General features: G+C 41.9%; 1 protein-coding gene across 1 annotated transcript in view; it reads right to left on the bottom strand.

Moving 5' to 3' along the window:
* Positions 1-12,842: 12,842 nt before the first annotated feature.
* PID1 (phosphotyrosine interaction domain containing 1) overlaps positions 12,843-21,389 on the bottom strand; it is a 130,756-nt gene continuing 122,209 nt past the window's right edge. Inside the window, exon 3 of the mRNA XM_082249328.1 lies at positions 12,843-13,882. Coding sequence (XP_082105454.1) covers positions 13,406-13,882 — 477 coding nt within the window. The 3' untranslated portion in view covers positions 12,843-13,405. The remainder of the gene's footprint in view (positions 13,883-21,389) is intronic.

Genomic DNA, 21,389 nt, shown 5'->3' on the forward strand with positions numbered 1-21,389 from the left:
TAGTATATTAAAAAATAGGTGCAATGCCATTTAAAAAAAAAAAAACTTTATACAGATAGGATTTAGGACAGTGGGGTTGACTTACTAAAGGCAAGTGCACTAATTTTCCCCAGAGCTTAGTGAATGCGGTGAAGCTCTGCTGATTCCCATTATCCAATCATGTGCAAGCAAATGTTTTTTTTTTCTTCCAAAGTGAAGTTTCAGTACATTCACTAAGTTCTGGGGAAAATTAGTGTAACTACACTTGCAAAGTGCACAGTTTTCTTACCTTTAGTAAATCAATCCTATTGCTACCTTGCCTATTTAGTGCATATGTGCTATCTTTTTATTACAATTAAAATATTTAAATACAACAGAATGATTCCCTGGTCATGGTATACAACAACCCTCATATGCAGGTAAAAAAAATAAAATATACCTGCATATAAGGGTTGTTTACAGGGCACACTCAATAGAAGGAGGTGCATTATTATAGATCTTCAGATTACTCAAGACCATATTGATTCCTACCTGTTTGTTACATACAACTAGCCTTGCTCTGTAGCATTTAAGAGGGTTACTGCTAATGCAAAGTGGTGTTCTTAGTCCAAATAAGCATCAGGAACTTACAGCAGCATTTATATCCACAAATAAAACTCATCATCTTCATCCACCTACAGTCAGGTCCTTTCAGCTTTAATTTGAGGGTATTTACATCCAAATCAGGTGAATGGTGTAGGAATTACAACAGTTTGTATATGCGCCTCCCACTTTTTAAGGGACCAAAAGTAATGGGACAATTGGGTGCTCAGCTGTTCCATGGCCAGGTGTGTGTTATTCCCTCAGTATCCCATTTACAAGGAGCAGATAAATGTTCAGAGTTTATTTCAAGTGTGCTATTTGCATTTGGAATCTGTTGCTGTCAACTCTCAATATGAGATCCAAAGAGCTGTCACTATCAGTGAAACAAGCCATCATTAGGCTGAAAAAACAAAACTAACCCATCAGAGAGATAGCAAAAACATTAGGTGTTGCCAAATACATTGTTTGGAACATCCTTAAAAAGAATGCACCCGGTGAGCTCAACAACACCAAAAGACCCGGAAGACCACGGAAAACAACTGTGGTGGATGATCGAAAAATTCTTTCCTGGTGAAGAAAACACCCTTCACAAAACAGTGGGCCAGATGAAGAACGCTCTCCAGGAGGTAGGTGTATGTGTGTCAAAATCAACAATCAAGAGAAGACTTCACCAGAGTGAATACAGAGGGTTCACCACAAGATGTAAACCATTGGTGAGCCTCAAAAACAGGAAGGCCAGATTAGAGTTTGCCAAACAACATCTAAAAAAGCCTTCACAGTTTTGGAACAACATCCTATGGACAGATGAGACCAAGATCAACTTGTACCAGAGTGATGGCAAGAGAAGAGTATGGAGAAGGAAAGGAACTGCTCATGATCAGTGAAGCATGGTAGGCGTAGTGTCATGGTGTGGGCATGTATACCTGCCAACTGGTTCTCTTGTATTTATTGAGGATGTGACTGCTGACAAAAGCAGCAGGATGAATTCTGAAGTGTTTTCGGGCAATATTATCGGCTCATATTCAGCCAACTCATTGGATGGCACTTCACAGTGCAGATGGACAATGACCCGAAGCATACTGCGAAAGCAACCAAAGAGTTTTTTAAGGGAAGGAAATGGAATGTTATGCAATGGCCAAGTCAATCACCTGACCTGAATCCGATTGAGCATGCATTTCTCTTGCTGAAGACAAAACTAAAGGGAAAATGCCCCAAGAACAAGCAGGAACTGAAGACAGTTGCAGTAGAGGCCTGGCAGAGCATCACGAGGGAGGAAACCCAGCGTCTGGTGATGTCTATGCGTTCCAGACTTCAGGCTGTAATTGACTGCAAAGGATTTGCTACCAAATATTAAAAAGTGAAAGTTTGATTTATGATTGTTAATCTGTCCCATTACTTTTGGTCCATTAAAACGTGGGAGGCACATATACAAACTGTTGTAATTCCTACACCATTCACCTGATTTGGATGTAAATATCCTCAAATTAAAGCTGAAAGTCTGCAGTTAAAGCACATCTTGTTTGTTTCATTTCAAATCCATTGTGGTGGTGTATAGAGTCAAAAAGATTATAATTGTGGCAATGTCCCAATATTTATGGACCTGACTGTATCTTGCTGCTGGCCAGAACAGAACTGAAAAATTTCCTTCTTAGGGTCAGATGCCAGTTGACATAGTTCTGATTAAATGTAATCTCCCTTAACAACTTCCCTACCACCAGCCGCCTTTTTACTGCGGCAGGGTGGCTCTCCTGCGCAAACCGACGTAAATCTATGTCGGTCGCGCGGGAAGCAAGCCCCCACTTGGCAGTGAGGAAGCCGATGCAAGGGTCAGGTGACTCCGATTGTCGCCTGACACCTGCACCCGCAAACACAGCCGACCGTTCTTCTCCCTGAAATGATCACAGAGCTTATGTGATCTTTCTATACAGGATCGCATCTCTATGGTCATTTCACAAGCCACGTCCCCCCCACAGTTAGAATCACTCCCCTACGCTCACATTTAACCCATTGATCACCCAAAGGGTTAACCCCTTCCCTGCCAGTGTCATTATTACAGTAACCGTGCATATTTTTAGCACTGATTACTGTAGTAATGTCACTGGTACCCCTAAAAATGTCAGTTAGGGGTCCGATCTATCCCCTACAATGTCGCAGTCCAGCTAAAAATAAAAAATTACAAATCTTTCCCGTAGTTAGTAGGCGCGATAACTTTTGCACAAACCAATCAAAAAAAAAAAAAAAAAGAAGTCGCACAGGTAAGCAAATACCACCAAAAGGACATCAATTTTATTTGGGTACAGCGCAACGCAATTGTCCGTTATAGTAACACAGTGCCGAATCCTTCTGGTCTTAGAGTGGTTAAGCAATAGCTTTTTTTGCATTACATAAATAATATATTCCTATCAGAAAAAGCCCACATTGAAGCTAATTCAGAGTATGGGATTGGATAGGTATTCTATACATTTCATCAGATTCCACATAGAGAAGAGCGGGGACCTGACAGCTCTGTCTCCGCACATGGCGCGGAGACAGAGCTGCCATCCGCCTGCTCAGCGGGGGATTGGCGGATCGATCCCCCGCTGAGAAAAATGGAGTCTGCCAACGGATCGGCAAGTGTGAAAAGGGCCTTACTCAGAGGATTCTCAAGGTTTTCTTGAAATTAGGATAACTGGCAAACAGGGACATATGGTTAAATACACCTGTGCTTGATTTTATGCCTTGGCTGCACTAACACTGCAATTTAAGTCAATCCAGTTGGTGTTTTTGAAATATGTAATGCATTTGAAATGTGTTACTGCAAACAAGCCCTAAGACATGATTAAACGTGGTCTCAGGACATGTTTCACCCACTACCTTTATTTCTCCCTTTAATGTGTTTTTAAAACTGTACATATTTTTGACAATGACAGCAATAAACCGATGAATATTGCAACCTACAGGCAATAAGAGCCTTCAACCTACATACAATCACTATATTATAGTCAACATTATGATCACATTATCGGCAACCACTCAGACTTTGGGGATCAGGAGGTGGGATTGTCAGCTGGTGGCTTTCAAAATTGAGAAAATGTATTAATATATCCCCAACACTGGCATCATACTGGGGAATTTTATATAGATTAAGGGTGGGAAGAGGTTAAAGAATGCTCACCATGAGGGTAAATAAACCAGAACAAAAAAAAAAAAAAAAGAGGGGGAAGAAGACACAAAATTACACGTTAAAGCAAAATTTTACCCATAACAACTTGAAAAAAAAGGAATGTTTTTAGCAAGATACATTACACATTAATAATTATATTGCCAAAATTAGCATGCGCTATAAATTGCCTCAAGAATTGTTCCTGTTTCTTCTTGCTGGAGGCTGCCATTTAGCAAAGCCCAGAGCAGCGGTAAATCTTTAGGCTGTCAGCAGATTGGCCTCTAGTGGCTTTGATTTTTGGCACAAAAATCAGAGCAACTGGGGATGTGCAGAGCAGGGTGAGACAGTATTACAGGATTTAAAACAGTATAGGTACTTATTTTTAATGTTTTACACAGCTATACCTGCAAAAGTGATCTAGCAGGACATCATTTTCTGACTCCAGTTAAAGTGATTGTAAAGTCTCCATAACAATAACAAACATTTTATACTTACCTCCTCTGTATAGTGGTTTTGCACAGATGGGCCCCGAACTTCCTCTTCTCTGGTCCCTCTTTGGTACTCCTGGCCCCTCCCTTCTGTTAAGTGTCTCCACAGCAAGCAGCTTGTTATAGGGGCACCGCAGCCGAGCTGCAGCTCTGTATCCATTCTGTTGGAGCTGCCGTTCGGCCCCATCCCCTCTCACTGCTGATTGGTTAACTGAGTTTGACAGAAATGGGAGCCAATGGCGCCTCTGCTGTGTCTCAGCCAATCATGAGAGAGCCCAGATGGCTGAAGCACTTGTGGACATTGCTGGATAGAGAGGGGGCTCAGGTAACTATTAGGAGGGCTGCTGCACTGAATGTTTTTTATCTTAATGCATAGAATGTATGAAGAGAAAAAAGAAAACCTTCTGTTTATGACCTCCCTACACTCTCAGCTCTTCCTCCTCTCACCCAAAGGTTCATTCCTATTGTACACGTTCCCTCTTCTTCCAGCCTTCCATTCTCTGCCATGTTCCTCTGTCCTTGAAGCCCTCTTCTGCATCTTTATTTCCCCTTTCTCATCCACCACCCAGAAAATGCAACCTATTATGCTCCCTACATAATAAATCCAGCTCTCAAGTGGCCACTAGTGGAACCCAAATACTTGAATTACCAAAGAATATTTCATCATGATCAGTTTGGAATTTTCTATAATGGAATTCTGAAACTGTACATTACTTATGCTTTGAAAACCTGTTGACTGTTGCAAAACGTATTGAATATAAAATATCCATTGCACGAACATGCCAAAAAAAGTCAAAATGCAAACTGCTTTCGTAAATAGGTCTGTATTTTGTAAATAATACATTTTTAATATGAAAAAGCATCACGGTTGACAAAGAAAAATAGCTTTTCTTTACTTTCTTTTTAAAACAAAACCTGTCATGGCGGCCATGAGCCTATCACGATTTCCGTTGCCATTTACAGAGCATGTACATCACAGTATGTGTAACAGCTCAGGTCTGCTCTGTCCCTGAACTAGTAAACTTTCAAGAGTCAAGCAATGGTAGCCTCCAGCACAGGATAGGAACTTCTTCCATGACAGGTGATACAACTGCTAATGTCACAGGGCCTTCGTAACAGAAGATGTTCCTGACATACACACAAACATTATTTGAAATTTCTGAAAAAAAGCTCCATTCACAATGATTCCAGAAAGTACTGATTTTTAAACTATTAACATATTAAAAGAAAAATCTAATAAAATGTCTATGTACACAATTTTACATAATCTTTCAGGATGAGAACTTCATGTGGTAGCAAAACCCCCCCCCCCCACCCCCACAAAACTAATATCCAATGCGTGCTTTCTATTGCAAAACAAAGCTTGCTTATAACACATGAAACCACCTATCTTTCACATGAAAATTAAGAGGGAAAAAAATGGTATGTTTATAACAATGCGTTCATTACTTTTCATGGGTCATTAAAGTAAACTGGTCATCTGGCTATGGACATTTAGGTATTTACATATTGTTATACAACAGTATATGAGCTTTAAAACAAGCTTTGTTTTGACCCAGCTGAATTGCTCCACAGTGTCTGCAGCTAAAAATGTCCTAGCAGGAGCACTAAAGTGTTTCAGGTCTTCTATCAGCAGCACTGTCTCCCCCTCCAAGCACACCTGCTCTGTGTTCACATGAAATATTAGGTTGGAGTCAAGTCACTGCTGGAATGAGGAGAAGCTGTGCTGGTTTAAAGAATTTCAGTGGGTCAACTATGAATTTAAAGCTGAAAATTGAAAAGCCTATCACTGTTTAATGTTTTCTATTCCCTCCTCCCACCCAACGTGTGAAAAGGGTGTGCACTTACCTATTTTTAATGTACTCCAGTCATGTGATCATGCAGTTCCAGCTCCCTTATGTCAGTGAGTGGCTGCTGCAGGGGAGAGGAGGAAGTACTGACCATGGCAGGGCTTCCTGAGACTGGACCGGAGTCCATGTGACTGGACCGGAGAATATTAAAACTAGGTAAGTCTGCTAATCTTTTTTTTTTTTTTTTAACACAGGTTAGATGGGAAGGGTAGAAGGAGAGGGAGGGAACATTTTTTTTAATTAGTCAGACTTTGGCTTTTTTTCCACTAAGTTTAGCTAAAACCTCGCTCTAAAGCTTTATGCCCCATACACACCTGCAGATTATCTGAAGACTTTTGTCTGCAGACTTACCTTTTCTATGTAGTGCAAGGGCCTGCCGGATTGCATACAAATTGAAAGTGTTTAGGTTTGACCTCATATTATATGGTTTTGGTAAGTCTGCAGACAAAAGTCTGCAGATAATCTGCACGTGTGTATGGGGCATTAGTTTCATTACTTACCCATAAAGTATGCCCCACAATGTGCAGGCTGCTGGATTCTGTAGGACTCTTCATTGCAGGGCTGCCCTGTCCTCTCCCTGTTGCTGAGATTTTGGCACTATGGTGGAGGATTAGGGAGGCTAACAGCTTTGAGTCTCCAGGCTCAGCTGCACTAAAGGCGATTCAAGGGGGGCACTCCCCCCCTCCTCCAAAAGGAAACGTTCTTTCACCAGTTAACCTGCCAGTCAAAGGATTTGGGGATGGGGGAGAAAATCCTGTGACTGATCAGACTCTCCACCATTCACAGGTAGCATTACAGGCAGGGTGAACAATGAATGAACTTTTCTCAATGGAGGCAGAGGCGTGTCCCTGTCAGGTCATTTATAGTCCGATTGAGCTCAGAGACCCAAAGTCATTAAGCACCAGTTCAGCAGCAGAAAGAGGGCAGGGCAGCCCATTGTAGGACATACTTCATTACAGGCAAGTCATTTAACAAAAGCTGTAAAAAAAAAAAAAAAAAAAAAATTAAACCTTAGCTTTAATAATGTACTAATCCACAGGGCATGTAGCTACAAAGGTTAGATAGGGATTATTTTAAAGTTAATTTACTGCTCGTTATATACAATTACCTCTGCAAGCCCTAACTGTCAAGAGACAAACACGTGTGCAAGGTACACCGACATACAAACCGCAGCATTTTCACTGATTAGAATAGACAACATTAGAATATCAAAAGTTAATTTCAGTAATTCAATTCAAAAAGTGAAACTCATATTTTATACCTCCACCCAGGAACACAAAGGACCCCAGGACCGCCGTCAGTGCATCGATGGATGGATGGGACCTGGAGGGCCCCGCAGCCTCAGAGAGGAGATCAGGTGGGGAGATGTGCTCCAAAGACTCCATGAGTCACCAGGGGTACCCCACAAAAAAATGTAAAACACTGATAAAGGGACACCCCCACCTCTCTGGCAGCACCACCTGGTTGCCAGACAAAGAGCACCAATCAATTCTCAGCAGAGAGGGAGAGAACCCCATCAGACTCAAGGACAGGCCCAGGCAGGACAGGAGCCCCCACCAAGTACAACCCTCCCCCCGCACAGCCAATCGTCTGGTCGCCAGCAGCGCACCCCTCCCTGCCAGCATAGCTCCCTGCCCCCCCCCCCCAGGAAGTAGATCAGACCATCCACAGAGCCACAGCATAAGTGGAAGGGGGAGTAGGATATGGGGGGGGGGGGGGGGGCAGGCAAAGGGAAGTGCCCGACGGTAAGGAGGAGAACCCGGGGGTCCAACCGTGCCATGGAGGGGCCCACGTTCACCCTAAAACCCTCCAGGGGGAGAGGGGACAGCTGCTCACCATACCAGAAATTAGGCAGGCACCGCTCCAGACATGACCCCTCACCATTGAAATGACCCGGTGTTCCGTGAAAAAAACCTACCCGTGAGAAATGCATACCCTCGTCACTTCCGGTGCACCTACGTCACCACTACGTCATTGAACAGCTGACTAGTACGCATGCACGGAGGGTATGAAATGATCACGGCAGTGTGTGTAACGCGGCGGTTACATTAAAACAGCTCGGCTGCAATATGAGTAATCTCCGCTCCTGTCCCTGTCACTTCCCTGATCTTGGCTAGTAAATATAAAAGCGGCGGCGGGTGTATGAAAAGATAAATCACGGAGCCGAGATCTTCGTTCATTTGGATTTCATACACCCGCCGCCGCTTTTATATTTACTAGCCAAGATCAGGGAAGTGACAGGGACAGGAGCGGAGATGACTCCTATTGCAGCCGAGCTGTTTTAATGTAACCGCCGCGTTACACACACTGCCGTGATCATTTCATACCCTCCGTGCATGCATACTAGTCAGCTCCTCCATTACGTATCCGGGGCTGTGAGCGTGTGCACTGCTACGCTGCTCAGCTGTTCCTCACAGGAAGTGACGTGGGTATGCATTTCTCACGGGGTATGCTTTTCTTACGGAACACCGGTCGTATGCGACATCGCAAAGCATTTAACTTGCAGGCCAGCCCGTCTGGTGGGGCTATTTAGCGGCCAACCTGGCGCGAAGCTGAGGTCTGCGCATGCTCGCTGGCCAGACAGGGGTGACCACTGGATCTAGATTATCCAGCCCCTTGCCCAGTGGGCAGTTGATTGTAGATCTCACAGGAAAAAAAACAGGAGGAAAAAAATCTAAAGAAAAAAATCTAAAGAAAAAAAACTAGGTCCTTACTCTCGACTAGGCAGAAAAAAACTGGGTACCTATAGCAGAGAGAGGGAGTATACCCCCCTGGGACTGCCCATAGGCATAGCCAGACATTTGGTTTCTGCCTAGTGTCCTACTCCTGTAGGGGGCAGTATAACCCAATGGTTAAGATTCAGAGCGGTGTCCGTCAATGAACGAAAGAGAATTTTTTTCTTTTTTCAAAAATGTTGGTCTTTTTTGTTTTAGAATAAAAAAAAATTGCAGAGGTGATCAAGTAGCATCACAAGAAAGCTCTATTTGTGGAAAAAAAAAAAAAGGACAAATTATATTTGGGTAGAGTCGCATGACCCTGCAATTGTCAATTAGAGTAAAGCAGTGCTGTATCGCAAAAAAATGGTCTGGTCATAAGGGGGTAAACCTTCCAGAACTGAAGCGGGTAAAGTATAAATGGAGATTGTGGCTCCAATGTGTAGGCTTTATTTTGAATAAGAATGTGCATCATTTCATGCATTACCGTGTGGTGCACCAAGACTGCTAATGTACCACAAAAATGGACATTTTAATGCACCTGTACTTTTTTTTTAGTGCTAGTTCACACCACAAAAACGTCCTCCAGATCTATTCCAGATGCGTTTCTGCATGTGTGTTTTTGATGGGTTTCTGGGTGCATTTCAGATTTTTCTTCTTTTTGGGGTTCAGTGTGTGCTACTGCAAACCAGTACAGTTCTGTGTAGGAAAAACTCTGCATGTTCTACATTTTTGCCATTGAAAACCACGTAACATTTTCTATGCGTTTTGGAGAAAAAAAAAAAACAAAAAAAAACACTGGAACGCATGTGGTGCCCTAAAACGCAAAAGTGTTGGTGTAAAAAGCACTGCAGTTTGGTTTTTTTTTACATAATTTTATTACCACAACAAGGGGTCTTATAAGCAGTAAACTGTGAAAGCTGCTCTTTATGGAGACACCGGGATGCTTCCAGTCCTTGCAGATCTAGAATGGACATCTTAATTTGTAGCTGCTGCCAGAATTTCACATTTGTGGAGCAGGAAATGCTCAGACCACAAGCCTTCTAGGTCATCCAGTGTAGAGGGAACTCCACTTTACCCATTTACCATATTTTGTCCAAAATCTCCCCTTCAGTAGTCCCAAGTACATGAAAGAATAAGGTGAGCCAAGAAGCCGGGAGAGGGGAAGCAGAAGCAAAGCCTTCACCAAAGGCCAGTGAAATGTACTGTTTACACTTACCTCTTTGCTGTCCTTTCCCAGATATAGCTTCTGGTCCATGAACTCTCTACTTCCTGTCCCTGGTTATTTATGAATTGACTTATGGTGCAGCAGAAGTATGGAATGCCATTTGCAGAGACTAAATCCATTCATAAAATAGCAGGGCCAGGAAGCATTGAGCTAATGGTACCGCTGTGCTCTCTGCAGTTTTTGGAGATCTGTATCTGGGAGATACACAGATGTAAGAGTAATTAACTTATCACCTCCTGCTGTCCTTTACACAGATAATCCCTAGAGACCTTCAAGGAGAAACAAAAAGGGCAATCATTGGAAGAAAAGAACCAAGGATTGAGGGTGGATCTGGAAAAAAAGAGCAGGGGAGGGAAGTAGTGGAATACACTGATTAAAAACCTACTTCAAAATCCATCATGAAAAAAAATCCAGACACTGAAAGATAAATCTGAACGCTCATTACTGTGCTAATGTGTAACAGACACAAATATGAAAATTGTTTACGTGCAAAGGACTTGTGTTTGCCAGTCTTGTGATTCAGACACTTTTTTCAAAGAGCACAAGTTCTGGACCACCATGCAGACTAGCAATGTTCCAGGACCCACTTCAGTTTGTGGCAGGACATCAAGCCACAACAGTACACTGATGAGTTCATTCCTCTCCTGGTAGTATGTTTACACTGATGGCACTTTGGAAAGGACCTCCCAGATTAGGTGCTACATTACAGGGGATTGCAGTAGGAGAAAATCAGGATTTAGGTACCTATGCAAATTAGTTATTTTTAAAAAAAACATTAAATGATTTTAAATGAAAACTGCATTCGTTTGTTTTTAAATTGGTTTGCCTAGAGCCCAGTTTAAAGTGAACGCGTTACTAAATCCAGGACCCTGCATTCACTATACCTGGTCTCCCACAGTACAAAACATAGAAATGTAATTATTTTAGTAAATATAAACTGCTAAATACCTCTTCTAATCAGCAGTTACAGAAGTCTTGTGACTTCTATTAGTGTCTGGTTAAAGCTTGCAGGGGGCATTTCATTCTCCTCTGACTGTCCTATGAGGCTGCAGGACCCCTGACCCTCTGTCTGGACAATGCTGATTGGCACTGTGCTGATTACATGCAACCTACCACTAGCAATATACGACAACATGCACATGTGCAGAGTGCCTCCAATGCTCTGTTCTATTAGGAGATGGTTTGAGGACAGTAAAAGTAGGGGAGGATCAGAGAAGACAGGATCAAACAGCCTTTTTACACAATACAGAAGATTAAGTCCTTAGGTTCCACAGTGAGTATAACAAGCATGCTTTACTGCACATACACACTGATTTTATGGTTGTGGGTTAAGTAACACTTCTATAGCCTTCCATCATCCCTAGACCCAGACAGGATTTAAACATTTGTGGGTAAGAGCCGGTTCACATACAGGCGACCCGACTTCCCGGGGCGACCTGTGAAGTCACGGTGCACAGCTTGCACCGCGAACTTCGGAGCGGCGTGCACGGACTTCATATCATTGAAGTCAATGCAGGTCGCTCCAAAGTAGTACAGGACCCTTTTTCTAAGTCGGAGCGACTTGTGTCGCTCCTATTAGAACGGGTCCTGTGCTACTCTATGGCAGGCAACCCACGGCGACTTGTCAGGCGACCAAGTCGCCCCAGTGTGAACGGGGTCTTAATCTAAAACTTACAATGCATGCAAGATGGCATCCAGAGTATTTCTAAACCAGAAATGGAGTGAAAAAAAAAAGGAGGCGCAAACACCTAGTGCATTACCCGTGGTCACCATATAAAATATTTTAATAAAATGCCAAATTGTTATGCGATTTTTATCATTATTCGTGTCTGAGAGTATGCATTTGGCATTTTATTTAAATATTTTATATGGTGACCACGGGTAATGCACTAGGTGTTTGCGCCTCCTTTTTCTTTTCTTTCATGTACCCATACTGGAGTTCCCTGCCTGAGGAGAGCAGCACACAGGTCATCCCCTTTGGAGCGCTTGGCTTGTTTGTTTGGGAAAAAAATAAAAATTAAAAAGCATTACCATACATTTGGGAGGGGTTTACTACAACTGGAGCACACACAATCTGGTGTGGCGGTTCATGGTAGCCAATCAGCTTCTACCTTCAACTTGTAGAATTAAGCTTTGGCAACAATACCTGGAAGCTGATTGGTTTCAATGCAAAGCTGCACCAGATTTTGCAGTTTTAGTAAATAACCCCCTTGGAGTCTAACCTTTGCCAAAGGACTGCAAATAAGTACTGTATGTCAGGGTGCCCAGCGTTTTGTACATGCCACATTTTATTTCCAAGACATAAAAATTGTGCATTCAAATTAGCAAAAGTATGTATAGGTTTGTTTCCTGCAAAGATTGTGTTAACCTTTTCCAATTCAAATTTAGCTTATTTTTTCCCTATTTATAAAAATCAACAAAACATGTTATTGTACAAAAGATATTTAAACACTTGCACACAACTGTAAATGCTAAAATAAAAATGACACACAAGTCGAAGTTCTCAAAAATTCAGAGTAGAATGAAAGCAGTTACATCATAATCATGTACTTTTTTCTGTCATTTCCAAACCCAAGCAAAATCCTGATGAGATGGGGCACAAACCCACCTGCAAATTAGGTGTAAAGTGAGTGTCTTAGTCTGTCACATACCTGTCCTTTGTACTGGTAGCTGCTACTAGAAATGAGCTCCACTTACAATCACTACTTCTTTATACAGGTTCCTCTGTGTACCAAACAGAGATTGCATCTGTAAAGTGCTGATTACATGGGATGAACGCCTTTGGATATTATGAACAAGGAAATCTAAACTAGGAAAAGCTGCCCGAGACTGGACAGTAAACTAAAAGCATTATTATTCTTTAATATGAAATCAGTAACACCCCAACTTATACTGAACCTGCAGAATTCATACTAGGGCTACACTATTATGAGAAGGTAGATAAGTGGTTGCATGTTATGATTTTAATAATATAATACCATGGTAAAATAAAAATATACAATTCATATGCTGTGTGAATAAAAATATGCATCTGAAATGCTTAAAAGGAAAATTTCTTCTTTTACTCTTAAAAATGGGCCTTGGTTCAATTCATCCAGCATTTCCCTTCCATTGAAAACCGCAACCCCCTCTTCGTGGAATGGATCAATGCATTTTCAAGGCAACTGGCACCATCGTTCGTTCATAACAATATTTATAACCATCAGGATCCAATCAGAGGGGTTAAGGAAAAAAGTGTTGTCACATTTTTGGGAAAGCAGCATTGTAACAGACACTTCATATAAATGCAGCTCTGTAGATGCTGCAGTTCTCTGCAGAAAGCGGTCCAGCTAATGTTCCGTGGTCCCATTCCCAATACAGACCTCTCACCAGCTGCTGCTTCAGACTGTAGATGCCTAACCCGGGAACAGGACCAAGGGCATTCAGCCGTCATCCGAATCAAATCCCTGAGCCGTCTCTTCAGAGGAGTTGTCCTTGTGGATTCGTCCGTCACTCTTCATACTGTTGAAGGTTTTTTTAAAAGCCACCATCATGGCATGAGCCAGCTTTTTGGCCTCTAATTTGCTTTCACACTCCACAGCATGGCAATCCATTTGGTAGGTCAGGTCATCATTGATCTCTCGGTAAACCCAGGCAAAGATGTTGGGGCTGACGTTGTGATCTGCTGTGCAGTAAGCAATTCTGGCCACTTGGAATGTGTCCATATGAACAGTAGCCTCACCCTTGATGTCTTGGTGATGAAGTCGCACTTGGAAAGGACGGATTTCGAGGATGGTGTTGGAGGGGAACACATCATCTCTGGTCAAAGTGTGCTTTTTCCACAATTCAATCACTGGTTGTTCTGTGCATCCAGATGAAAACTGAACTCCCGTAGCAGATACCTTTCCCAGATAGGTCACCTGAAACAATGAAAGATGACAAATTAACCTATACAGTATAGGATTGGGATGCCAATAATCTATCCTAAAAACAGAGATCATCAGTAAAGTAAATGGAAATGTAAAAAAAATGATTTGGTCTTGGTAAGAAAATGATCAATGGTTAGAAGGGAGAATCTATTATGGGACAGAGTGGCTGAGCAGAAGTACAAGCAGCTCTTTTAAAGGACAAAGATTTAAGCTGGCCATAGACAGACTGAAATTTGTATGGAGAAATCTGTTTGTGGGATTAGGGAGGAAACCCCCCCCCCCCCAAAAAAAACGACCCTTTATGGCCAGCTATAGGTTAGCTACAACACGTATGGCTACTTGTACTCTTGTATTTAGCCAATGATTCTTTAGCTTGGATTTCAGATTTAAAGTCACAGATCTCAAATCCTCTGGGGAAAAAACCTCTGGAGAAAAAAATAAAATCAGTGCGTGGCAAAGTCCTCTCTCACCCTAAACAAACCAGATTGCAATTTATGCAAATCCTCAGATACTGGGAATCTTTTGGGCTCTTTTGTTATACTCAACCCTTCCTCATTTCAGGGTGTGCCACTACGCTGTGTGCATGCACCGCCAGCTCTATATAACCAATACTGGGGCAGCAGATAGTACACAACTGGTGACATTCCAACCACGGGTGCATAACCAGTCCAGTGTGCTTCATATAAGCAGCGGATGTGTGTCCAGTCAAACAATGGATTGCATCCCTTATACAAGATGAGCAATATTCCATATTATATAAATCTGTATTTGGGTAGTAAGCTATTTGTGCAGTTTGTAACATGCTGGGAAGAGATTCTTAATTTAAACTAGATGTCAGTGTTGTGATTGTATGCTAGATGTCAGTGTTGTAATTGACACTTCATATGCAGTAGATGTGGGAAATCCAGGCACCTCATACATCACAGTGCACATATAAATAGACATGTTAGCATGGAAAAAACGCCATTTAATGAGCCATGAAAGTCCAACACTAACAAGAAGCAGCAGCAGCAACACTAGGGATGTGAGAAACGTGTCACAAAGCTTCATCTGTTCAGGGGATCTTTCCACAGGGCAAAGACAGACAAGAAAATAAGTTGACAAAAAGGGATATGTTTTAGCCCTGCCAACCTAGACAACACTTCAGCTGTGGGGAAAATGTGCAAACTGACCCCTTTCATTCTATGGTGGCCAGAGTTGGCAAGCGGCACAGTAATGACAATTTAAATTCCTCTGGTTTCTCCTGCTGGCAGGAGAAGAGTGGCAGCAATGTCTGTTGAGAGCGGTGACTAGAGATGGGAGAAGGCTGATTAAACATGACCCATCACCGGCATAGCATAGGCAACCATCCTTGGACTGAACTAATAAAAATAAGAAAGCAGCCAATTAAAAAAACAGAAGAAGGACAATAGGCCTTATGTATAAACATTAGAAAATCACAAGGTGCCTCTAAGTGCAGCATTGACAATTTATTGTGACACACAAGGGTTAAAAACACTTACAGAAGTATCCATTATGGTAAGGCATATTACATAGCCAATTCTATAAGCTCAGCACTGTCCTATGGGAATGTGTGGAGGAGACATCCACATAGCCAGTCCTATGTAATATGCCTTACCATAATGGATACTTCTGTAAGTGTTTTTAACCCTTGTGTGTCACAATAAATTGCCAATGATGCACTTAGAGGCACCTTGTGTTTTACTTCCATTTCTCCAGAGCGGCTTCTCCTCCCCAGGAGAAGTGCTGCCCCAATGTGTGCAGACAACAACCACCTACCCAGACCAAGCTATTGTCTCACAGAAGCGCCCATATCCTCCTTACTTATGTATACACAGAATTGGTGAAAAGGTGTCTGCGTTGGCCATTGCCAATTGGATTATTTCACTCTAGCTGATATTCTTCTGTTGCAGATTATAAACAGAATTTCTTTATCCCGTTTGCCCTTTATTGGTATTAGTGCCGGTTCACATTTGTGCGATCACAGAGATTGCATGTAATTCGGAGCGCACTGCTCCTAAAATCACATGCCATCTCTGTGCGGTGCAAATTCAGCCGTACAGTTTGTGGTTCACACTAGTGCGATCCGATTGAGCAAACTTTCAGATCGCACTGCGATATGCGATCTGATCTGGGGGTGTCGTTACTTTGACACCCCCAGCGTATCGCATATGGCAGTGTGAACTGCCAGGGGTGCGGATGCGATGCGGGAACACGCTGTATATTCGCAGTGTTCCCGCATCGCAGAAATGTGAACCGGCACTTAGACTCAATTAGGTACAATTTTGTAGTTGGAAAAGAAAAACGTATGAAACGAATATCACAAAACCTCCCTGGCGGTAATCCCGAGTGTGGCTTGGGGTTCATTTTCAGAACCAAAAGCAGTAACCCCGAGCCACACTTGGGATTACCCTGTAGTAAAACTTACCTTCCCTAGGATCCCCCGATGTCCTCCGGCTGATGCTCTATCAGAATACGGCTACCTATCAGATTCTACACCTGGAAGTAGCGATTGGACGAGTAAAACTTACTGCGCATACACCATGCCTTCAACATGGGCACCATGCATTCCAATAGCTTTCCTAATGTGACAGAACACAGAGCAGCAGCAGACAAGTTCTTACACCCAAGCAACTCTTACATATCAGACTGAATTTAGCAGTAAACTCACCTTATATAGTGAGACTATTTCACCGTGACCGAGTGAAATAGTCTATTTCACTATATAATCAGTCTGTCGCTGAGCAGTGCGGGGTGTACCAAGATGGCCATCACCACCTTCTATCTGCAGGTTTCTCACTATATTTACTACATTACAATAATAGAAATGTAATATGTTATTCAGCCTATGAGGTCAGTTTACTGGCAAAATAAATCTACAATTCAAGACTTGCGTGGGTGTAAGAAGAGGTCTGCAGCGGCTTCATGTTCTGTCACATTAGGAAAGCTATAGGAATGCATAGCCGCCATGTTGGAGCGCCACGAGGAAGGGGAGTGGAACCAGGCGGGAAAGAAAAAGTACACAAAATATGACATGATACAGTAATGTAATCCTAACAGATTACAATGTATCAAACCATTTCACCTCAGTTTTGTCCCTAGTGCTTTGTCCAGTGCCCTGCCTGCACTTTCACGGTTTTATTCATTTTATTTTTATTAATAATCTTTATTCACTTTTACTGTTTTATTCATAATAATTACAGGCCTACAATATAAAACAACAGATTTCCATGCAAAACAATGTACCGCTTTGACATGTACCGCTCAGACAGCAGGTCTGCCCTATTTAAAGACCCCCAAAGTCCAATCGACTGCAAAAGCAATTAAAAATCTAAGTGTCCATTCACATTAATGCGACTTGTCAGCCTGACAATATATATAGGGTGTGGTTCCTGCGCCATCTTGGATACTGCTTGTTACCTTAATGCTGCACCACGAATACTGATACTATAAAAAACTGTTTGAATATTAAAATGGGGGCTGTAGTGCGCTTCAAGGTGAAAATAAAAAAACGTATTTAAAATGCTTGTGTGTGATATAAAATAAATAATATTAAAAGATATGTGTTATGTATCCTTTTTGTATAATTCAGTGCTTTTTCCAAAGTGCTCTGTGCTTGTAGGTGTAGATCACAATATAATTTAAAATATAAAATCTGCTAGATAAATCATAAACCATGTATCAAAAAGAATATAGATGAACAAATGACCATATCCTACATCTGAACGATTGTGTAACAAAAACGTATTCCTTATAGGTGCTATTATAAAGTGCTCAGTGCTTATGGTGATATTCCTTGTGAAAGTATAAATATATAAATAAAATATGACTAGACAATTCATAAACCAATATATCAAATATGCGCAAATACGCAAATCCACAATCCTAGAAAGTCCAGTCCAAACAGTGCTTATGACCAATCTTCAATCAAAATCACTATTTCGAGTTTCTTGATATATAACAACTATATTGTGAGTAAGTGATGTAACTTTTTCCTCCACCTTGTGCCACTTCTAGGTGTGCTAAATTCTCACCTGGTACAGAGCTCCCATAGAGGTCCTGTCGTGCCTATTTCTATTACAAGGAATGTTTACATTCCTTGTAATAGAAATAAAAATGATCTTTTTTTTTTTTTTTTTTTTAAAAACTGTAAAAATAAAAAATAAAAAAAATAAATAGTAAAAAAAATAATAAAATAAAAGCGCCCTGTCCCCGTTAGCTCGCGCGCAGAAGCGAACGCATACGGAAACCCTGCCCACATATGTAAACGGTGTTCAAACCACACCGCAATCGATAGAGCAAGAGCAATCATTTGAGCCCTAGACCTCCTCTAACTCTAAGATGGCAACCTGTAGAAATTTTTAAAGTGTCGCCTATGGGGATTTTTAAGTACCAAAGTTTGTCGCCATTCCGTGAGCGTGCACAGTTTTGAAGCATGACCTGTTGGGTATCTATTTATTCGGCGTAACATTATCTTTCATATTATGGAAAAAAATGGGCTAACTTTACTGGATTCTTATTTTTTAATTCAAAAAAGTGAATTTTTTCCGAAAAAAAATTGCGTTTGGAAGACCGCTGCGCAAATACGGTGTTATAAAAAATATTGCAATAATCTCCATTTTATTCTCTAGGGTCTCTGCTAAAAAAATATATATAATGTTTGGGGGTTCTAAGTTTTCTAGCAAAATCAACTGATTTTAGCTTGTAAACACCAAATGTCAAAAATAGGCCTAGTAGGCAAGTGGTTAATATTTATTTTATATCACACACAAGCATTTTAACTAAGTTTTTTATTTTCACCTTGAAGCGCACTACAACCCCCATTTTAATATTGTCAGCCTGACAAGTAGTGGTCCACACGCTCCCACTGTGTAGTACAGGAGCCGTTCTAATAGGAGCGACACAAGTCGCTCCGACTTAGAAAAAGGGTCCTGTACTACTTCGGGGTGACCTGGAGGCGACTTGCATAGACATTAATGTTATGAAGTCCGTGCAAGTCGCGCCGAAGTCGCGCTGCACGCAACTTCACAGGTCGCCTAAGTCAGAGCGACCTAATGTGAACGAAGGCCAAGAGTCGGTTCACACTAGCGTGACTTGTCAGCCTGACACGTCGCGCTCCCTCGCGGTCCATTGACCGCTACAGGACCCCTTCTAATAGGAGCGACACAAGTCGTTCCGATTTAGAAAAAGGGTCCTGTACTACTTCGGGGCGACCTCGTAGTGACTTGCATAGACTTCCATTATGTGAAGTCCCTGCAAGTCGCTCCGAAGTCATGGTGCATGGTAATGCACAAGTCGCCCCCGAAGTAGTAAGGAGTTGTGTCGCCTCAGTGTGAACCGGCTCTTAAAAGTTGTTGCTTAAAATTTAAAAACAAAAAAAAAACAAAAAAAAACCCTTGAGCCCAGCTTCCAATGCTTCTAGGTAGTGCAGGTTGGATAGCCAGATGCTCGGAATCTCAGGAGAATGCACTCAAGCCTATGTAGGGCTGTATCTTGTGAAATTTCAAGTTAACCCACGCCTCCTGGAAGTGTCAGGAGCCAGGGTATTTTCTTTTTCTCTTGTAACGGTTTTATTTTTTAAATCCCATCTGCAGATGATTTAACTTTGGGATGGGGGGGGCTTTAAATGGTTTCTAGGATATCAAAACTCTAGACCTGAATTTTTTTCTGCATTACGGATATATAATATGGGATAAAAGACCACTACAATTTTAGAGAAAATAGAATTCCTACCATTTTGGGGGTATACATTGCTCAGTCACAGAGATGCAAAGCAATACTCCCATAGGACATTTCAAGCCCCCTTGTAAATCGCTACTGGCAAGTCTAAGTTACTACATAAGCATAATTATTATTTCTAAGTGTTCCTTATAACACAGCAAATCTTCACTTTGAGATCAGCTCCACTATGATTAGCCCTGGTAATTCTAATATATCATGCTGGTGGGCTATGTTATCTACTACAACTTCTTCTATCTCTTTTTTCACTGACAGCAATACCCCATCTATGACCCTGACCGCACTTATGCTGCTACCTCCCGGTCGGGAAAGTCTGGGAACTCAGGAGTTAGGCTTCATGTACACTATAGCTCCTAAACTTGAGTTTAGACATTTTTGGCTTTTTTTTTTTTTTTTTTGGCCAAAGCTCCTAAACTCAACTCCATAAAAGTCTACGTGTCAATGTACACATAGGCTTTTAGGATCGTTTAGGAGCTGTTGCAGTTAGGGGAGGTTCAACCTCCCTTTCCTGAACACAGAAAAGTTATGTTCAGGATAGGAACATTTTGACCGCCAAGGTGCGATTTTGCTACGTTTTGCATTTTCCTGCGGTTGGCGGTCAAAATAGCCCATGTGTACATGAAGCCTAAAGTGGTCACTGTTGGGTTATATACTCACATTGGCCTTTTGCTACAGTGCAAATCCCAGTGGCAGGAATCCATTCCTGCTGCTGGGTTGTACAGCTTTCAGAGGCCATAGCTAATTGTGGCTGTTTGCAAAGGTAGTCACAGCTGTACAGTATGCACGCAGTGTGAAGCCTAGATCACCACCGGTAATAGCTAATGGTTCAAAGCAGTCAAACCCAGCAGCAGATAATCAGATTCCTGATGCTGGGATTTGCACCATAGCAAACCGCCTGTGCAAATGTACCCTTGAGCTGGCAACACACACCGCTATATCTTTAGTTCCCTGCTGCAGGTTGAAAAAAATAAATCCAACAAGGCAGATGGACAAAATGACTGCATCAGATTAGATGCAGTTTTCACCTAGGACCTTTGACAAAAGCTGACCGAAAACGCATTTACTGTCCAAGAGAGGTAAAGGATGGTGTCAATATATTTGATCTGTCAGTATCTGAGGCTTGAGCACAAAAATGAAAAACCTATATTAAAAAGGAGGTTGTAAAAATCCATCATTTTTTTTTGCTAGAGAATTACTCAGAACCCCCAAACATTATATACTTTTTTTTTCTTTAACAGAGACCCTAGGGAATAAAATGGCGGTCGTTTCAACTTTTAATGTCACGCGTTATTTGCGCAGCAATTTTTCAAACACGTTAAAAAAAGTTAGCCCTTTTTTTGTAGAAGAAAGATGATGTTACGCCGAGTAAAAAGATACTGAACACGTCACGCTTTAAAATTGCGCACATTTGTGGAATGGTGCCAAACTTCGATACTTAAAAATCTCCATAGGCGACGCTTTAAGGCGGAGTTCCGGCCTATTTTGCCACTTTAGTGATTCCTGAAGTGCTGATCAACAATTGGGCATTTTCAAATTTTTTCAGGGGTCCCTTACCTTATTTTCAGGGAATTTTTGATTGTACTTCCTCCTTCTCCCCCCTCTGTGGCCATGGCCACCGACATCACTTCCGCCTTTGCATTGCATCTTGGGAGCTGTTTGTCATCAGGAGGCTGGAATCAGGAATAACTCCCAGAACACTCCCTGGAATCAGGAAGAAGGACGAAGAAGGACACAGCAGATAACACTGTGGCTTCAGATG

The sequence above is a fragment of the Pelophylax lessonae genome (assembly GCF_965119305.1).
Source record: "Pelophylax lessonae genome assembly, chromosome: 3".
In the NCBI taxonomy this organism is placed as follows: domain Eukaryota; kingdom Metazoa; phylum Chordata; class Amphibia; order Anura; family Ranidae; genus Pelophylax; species Pelophylax lessonae.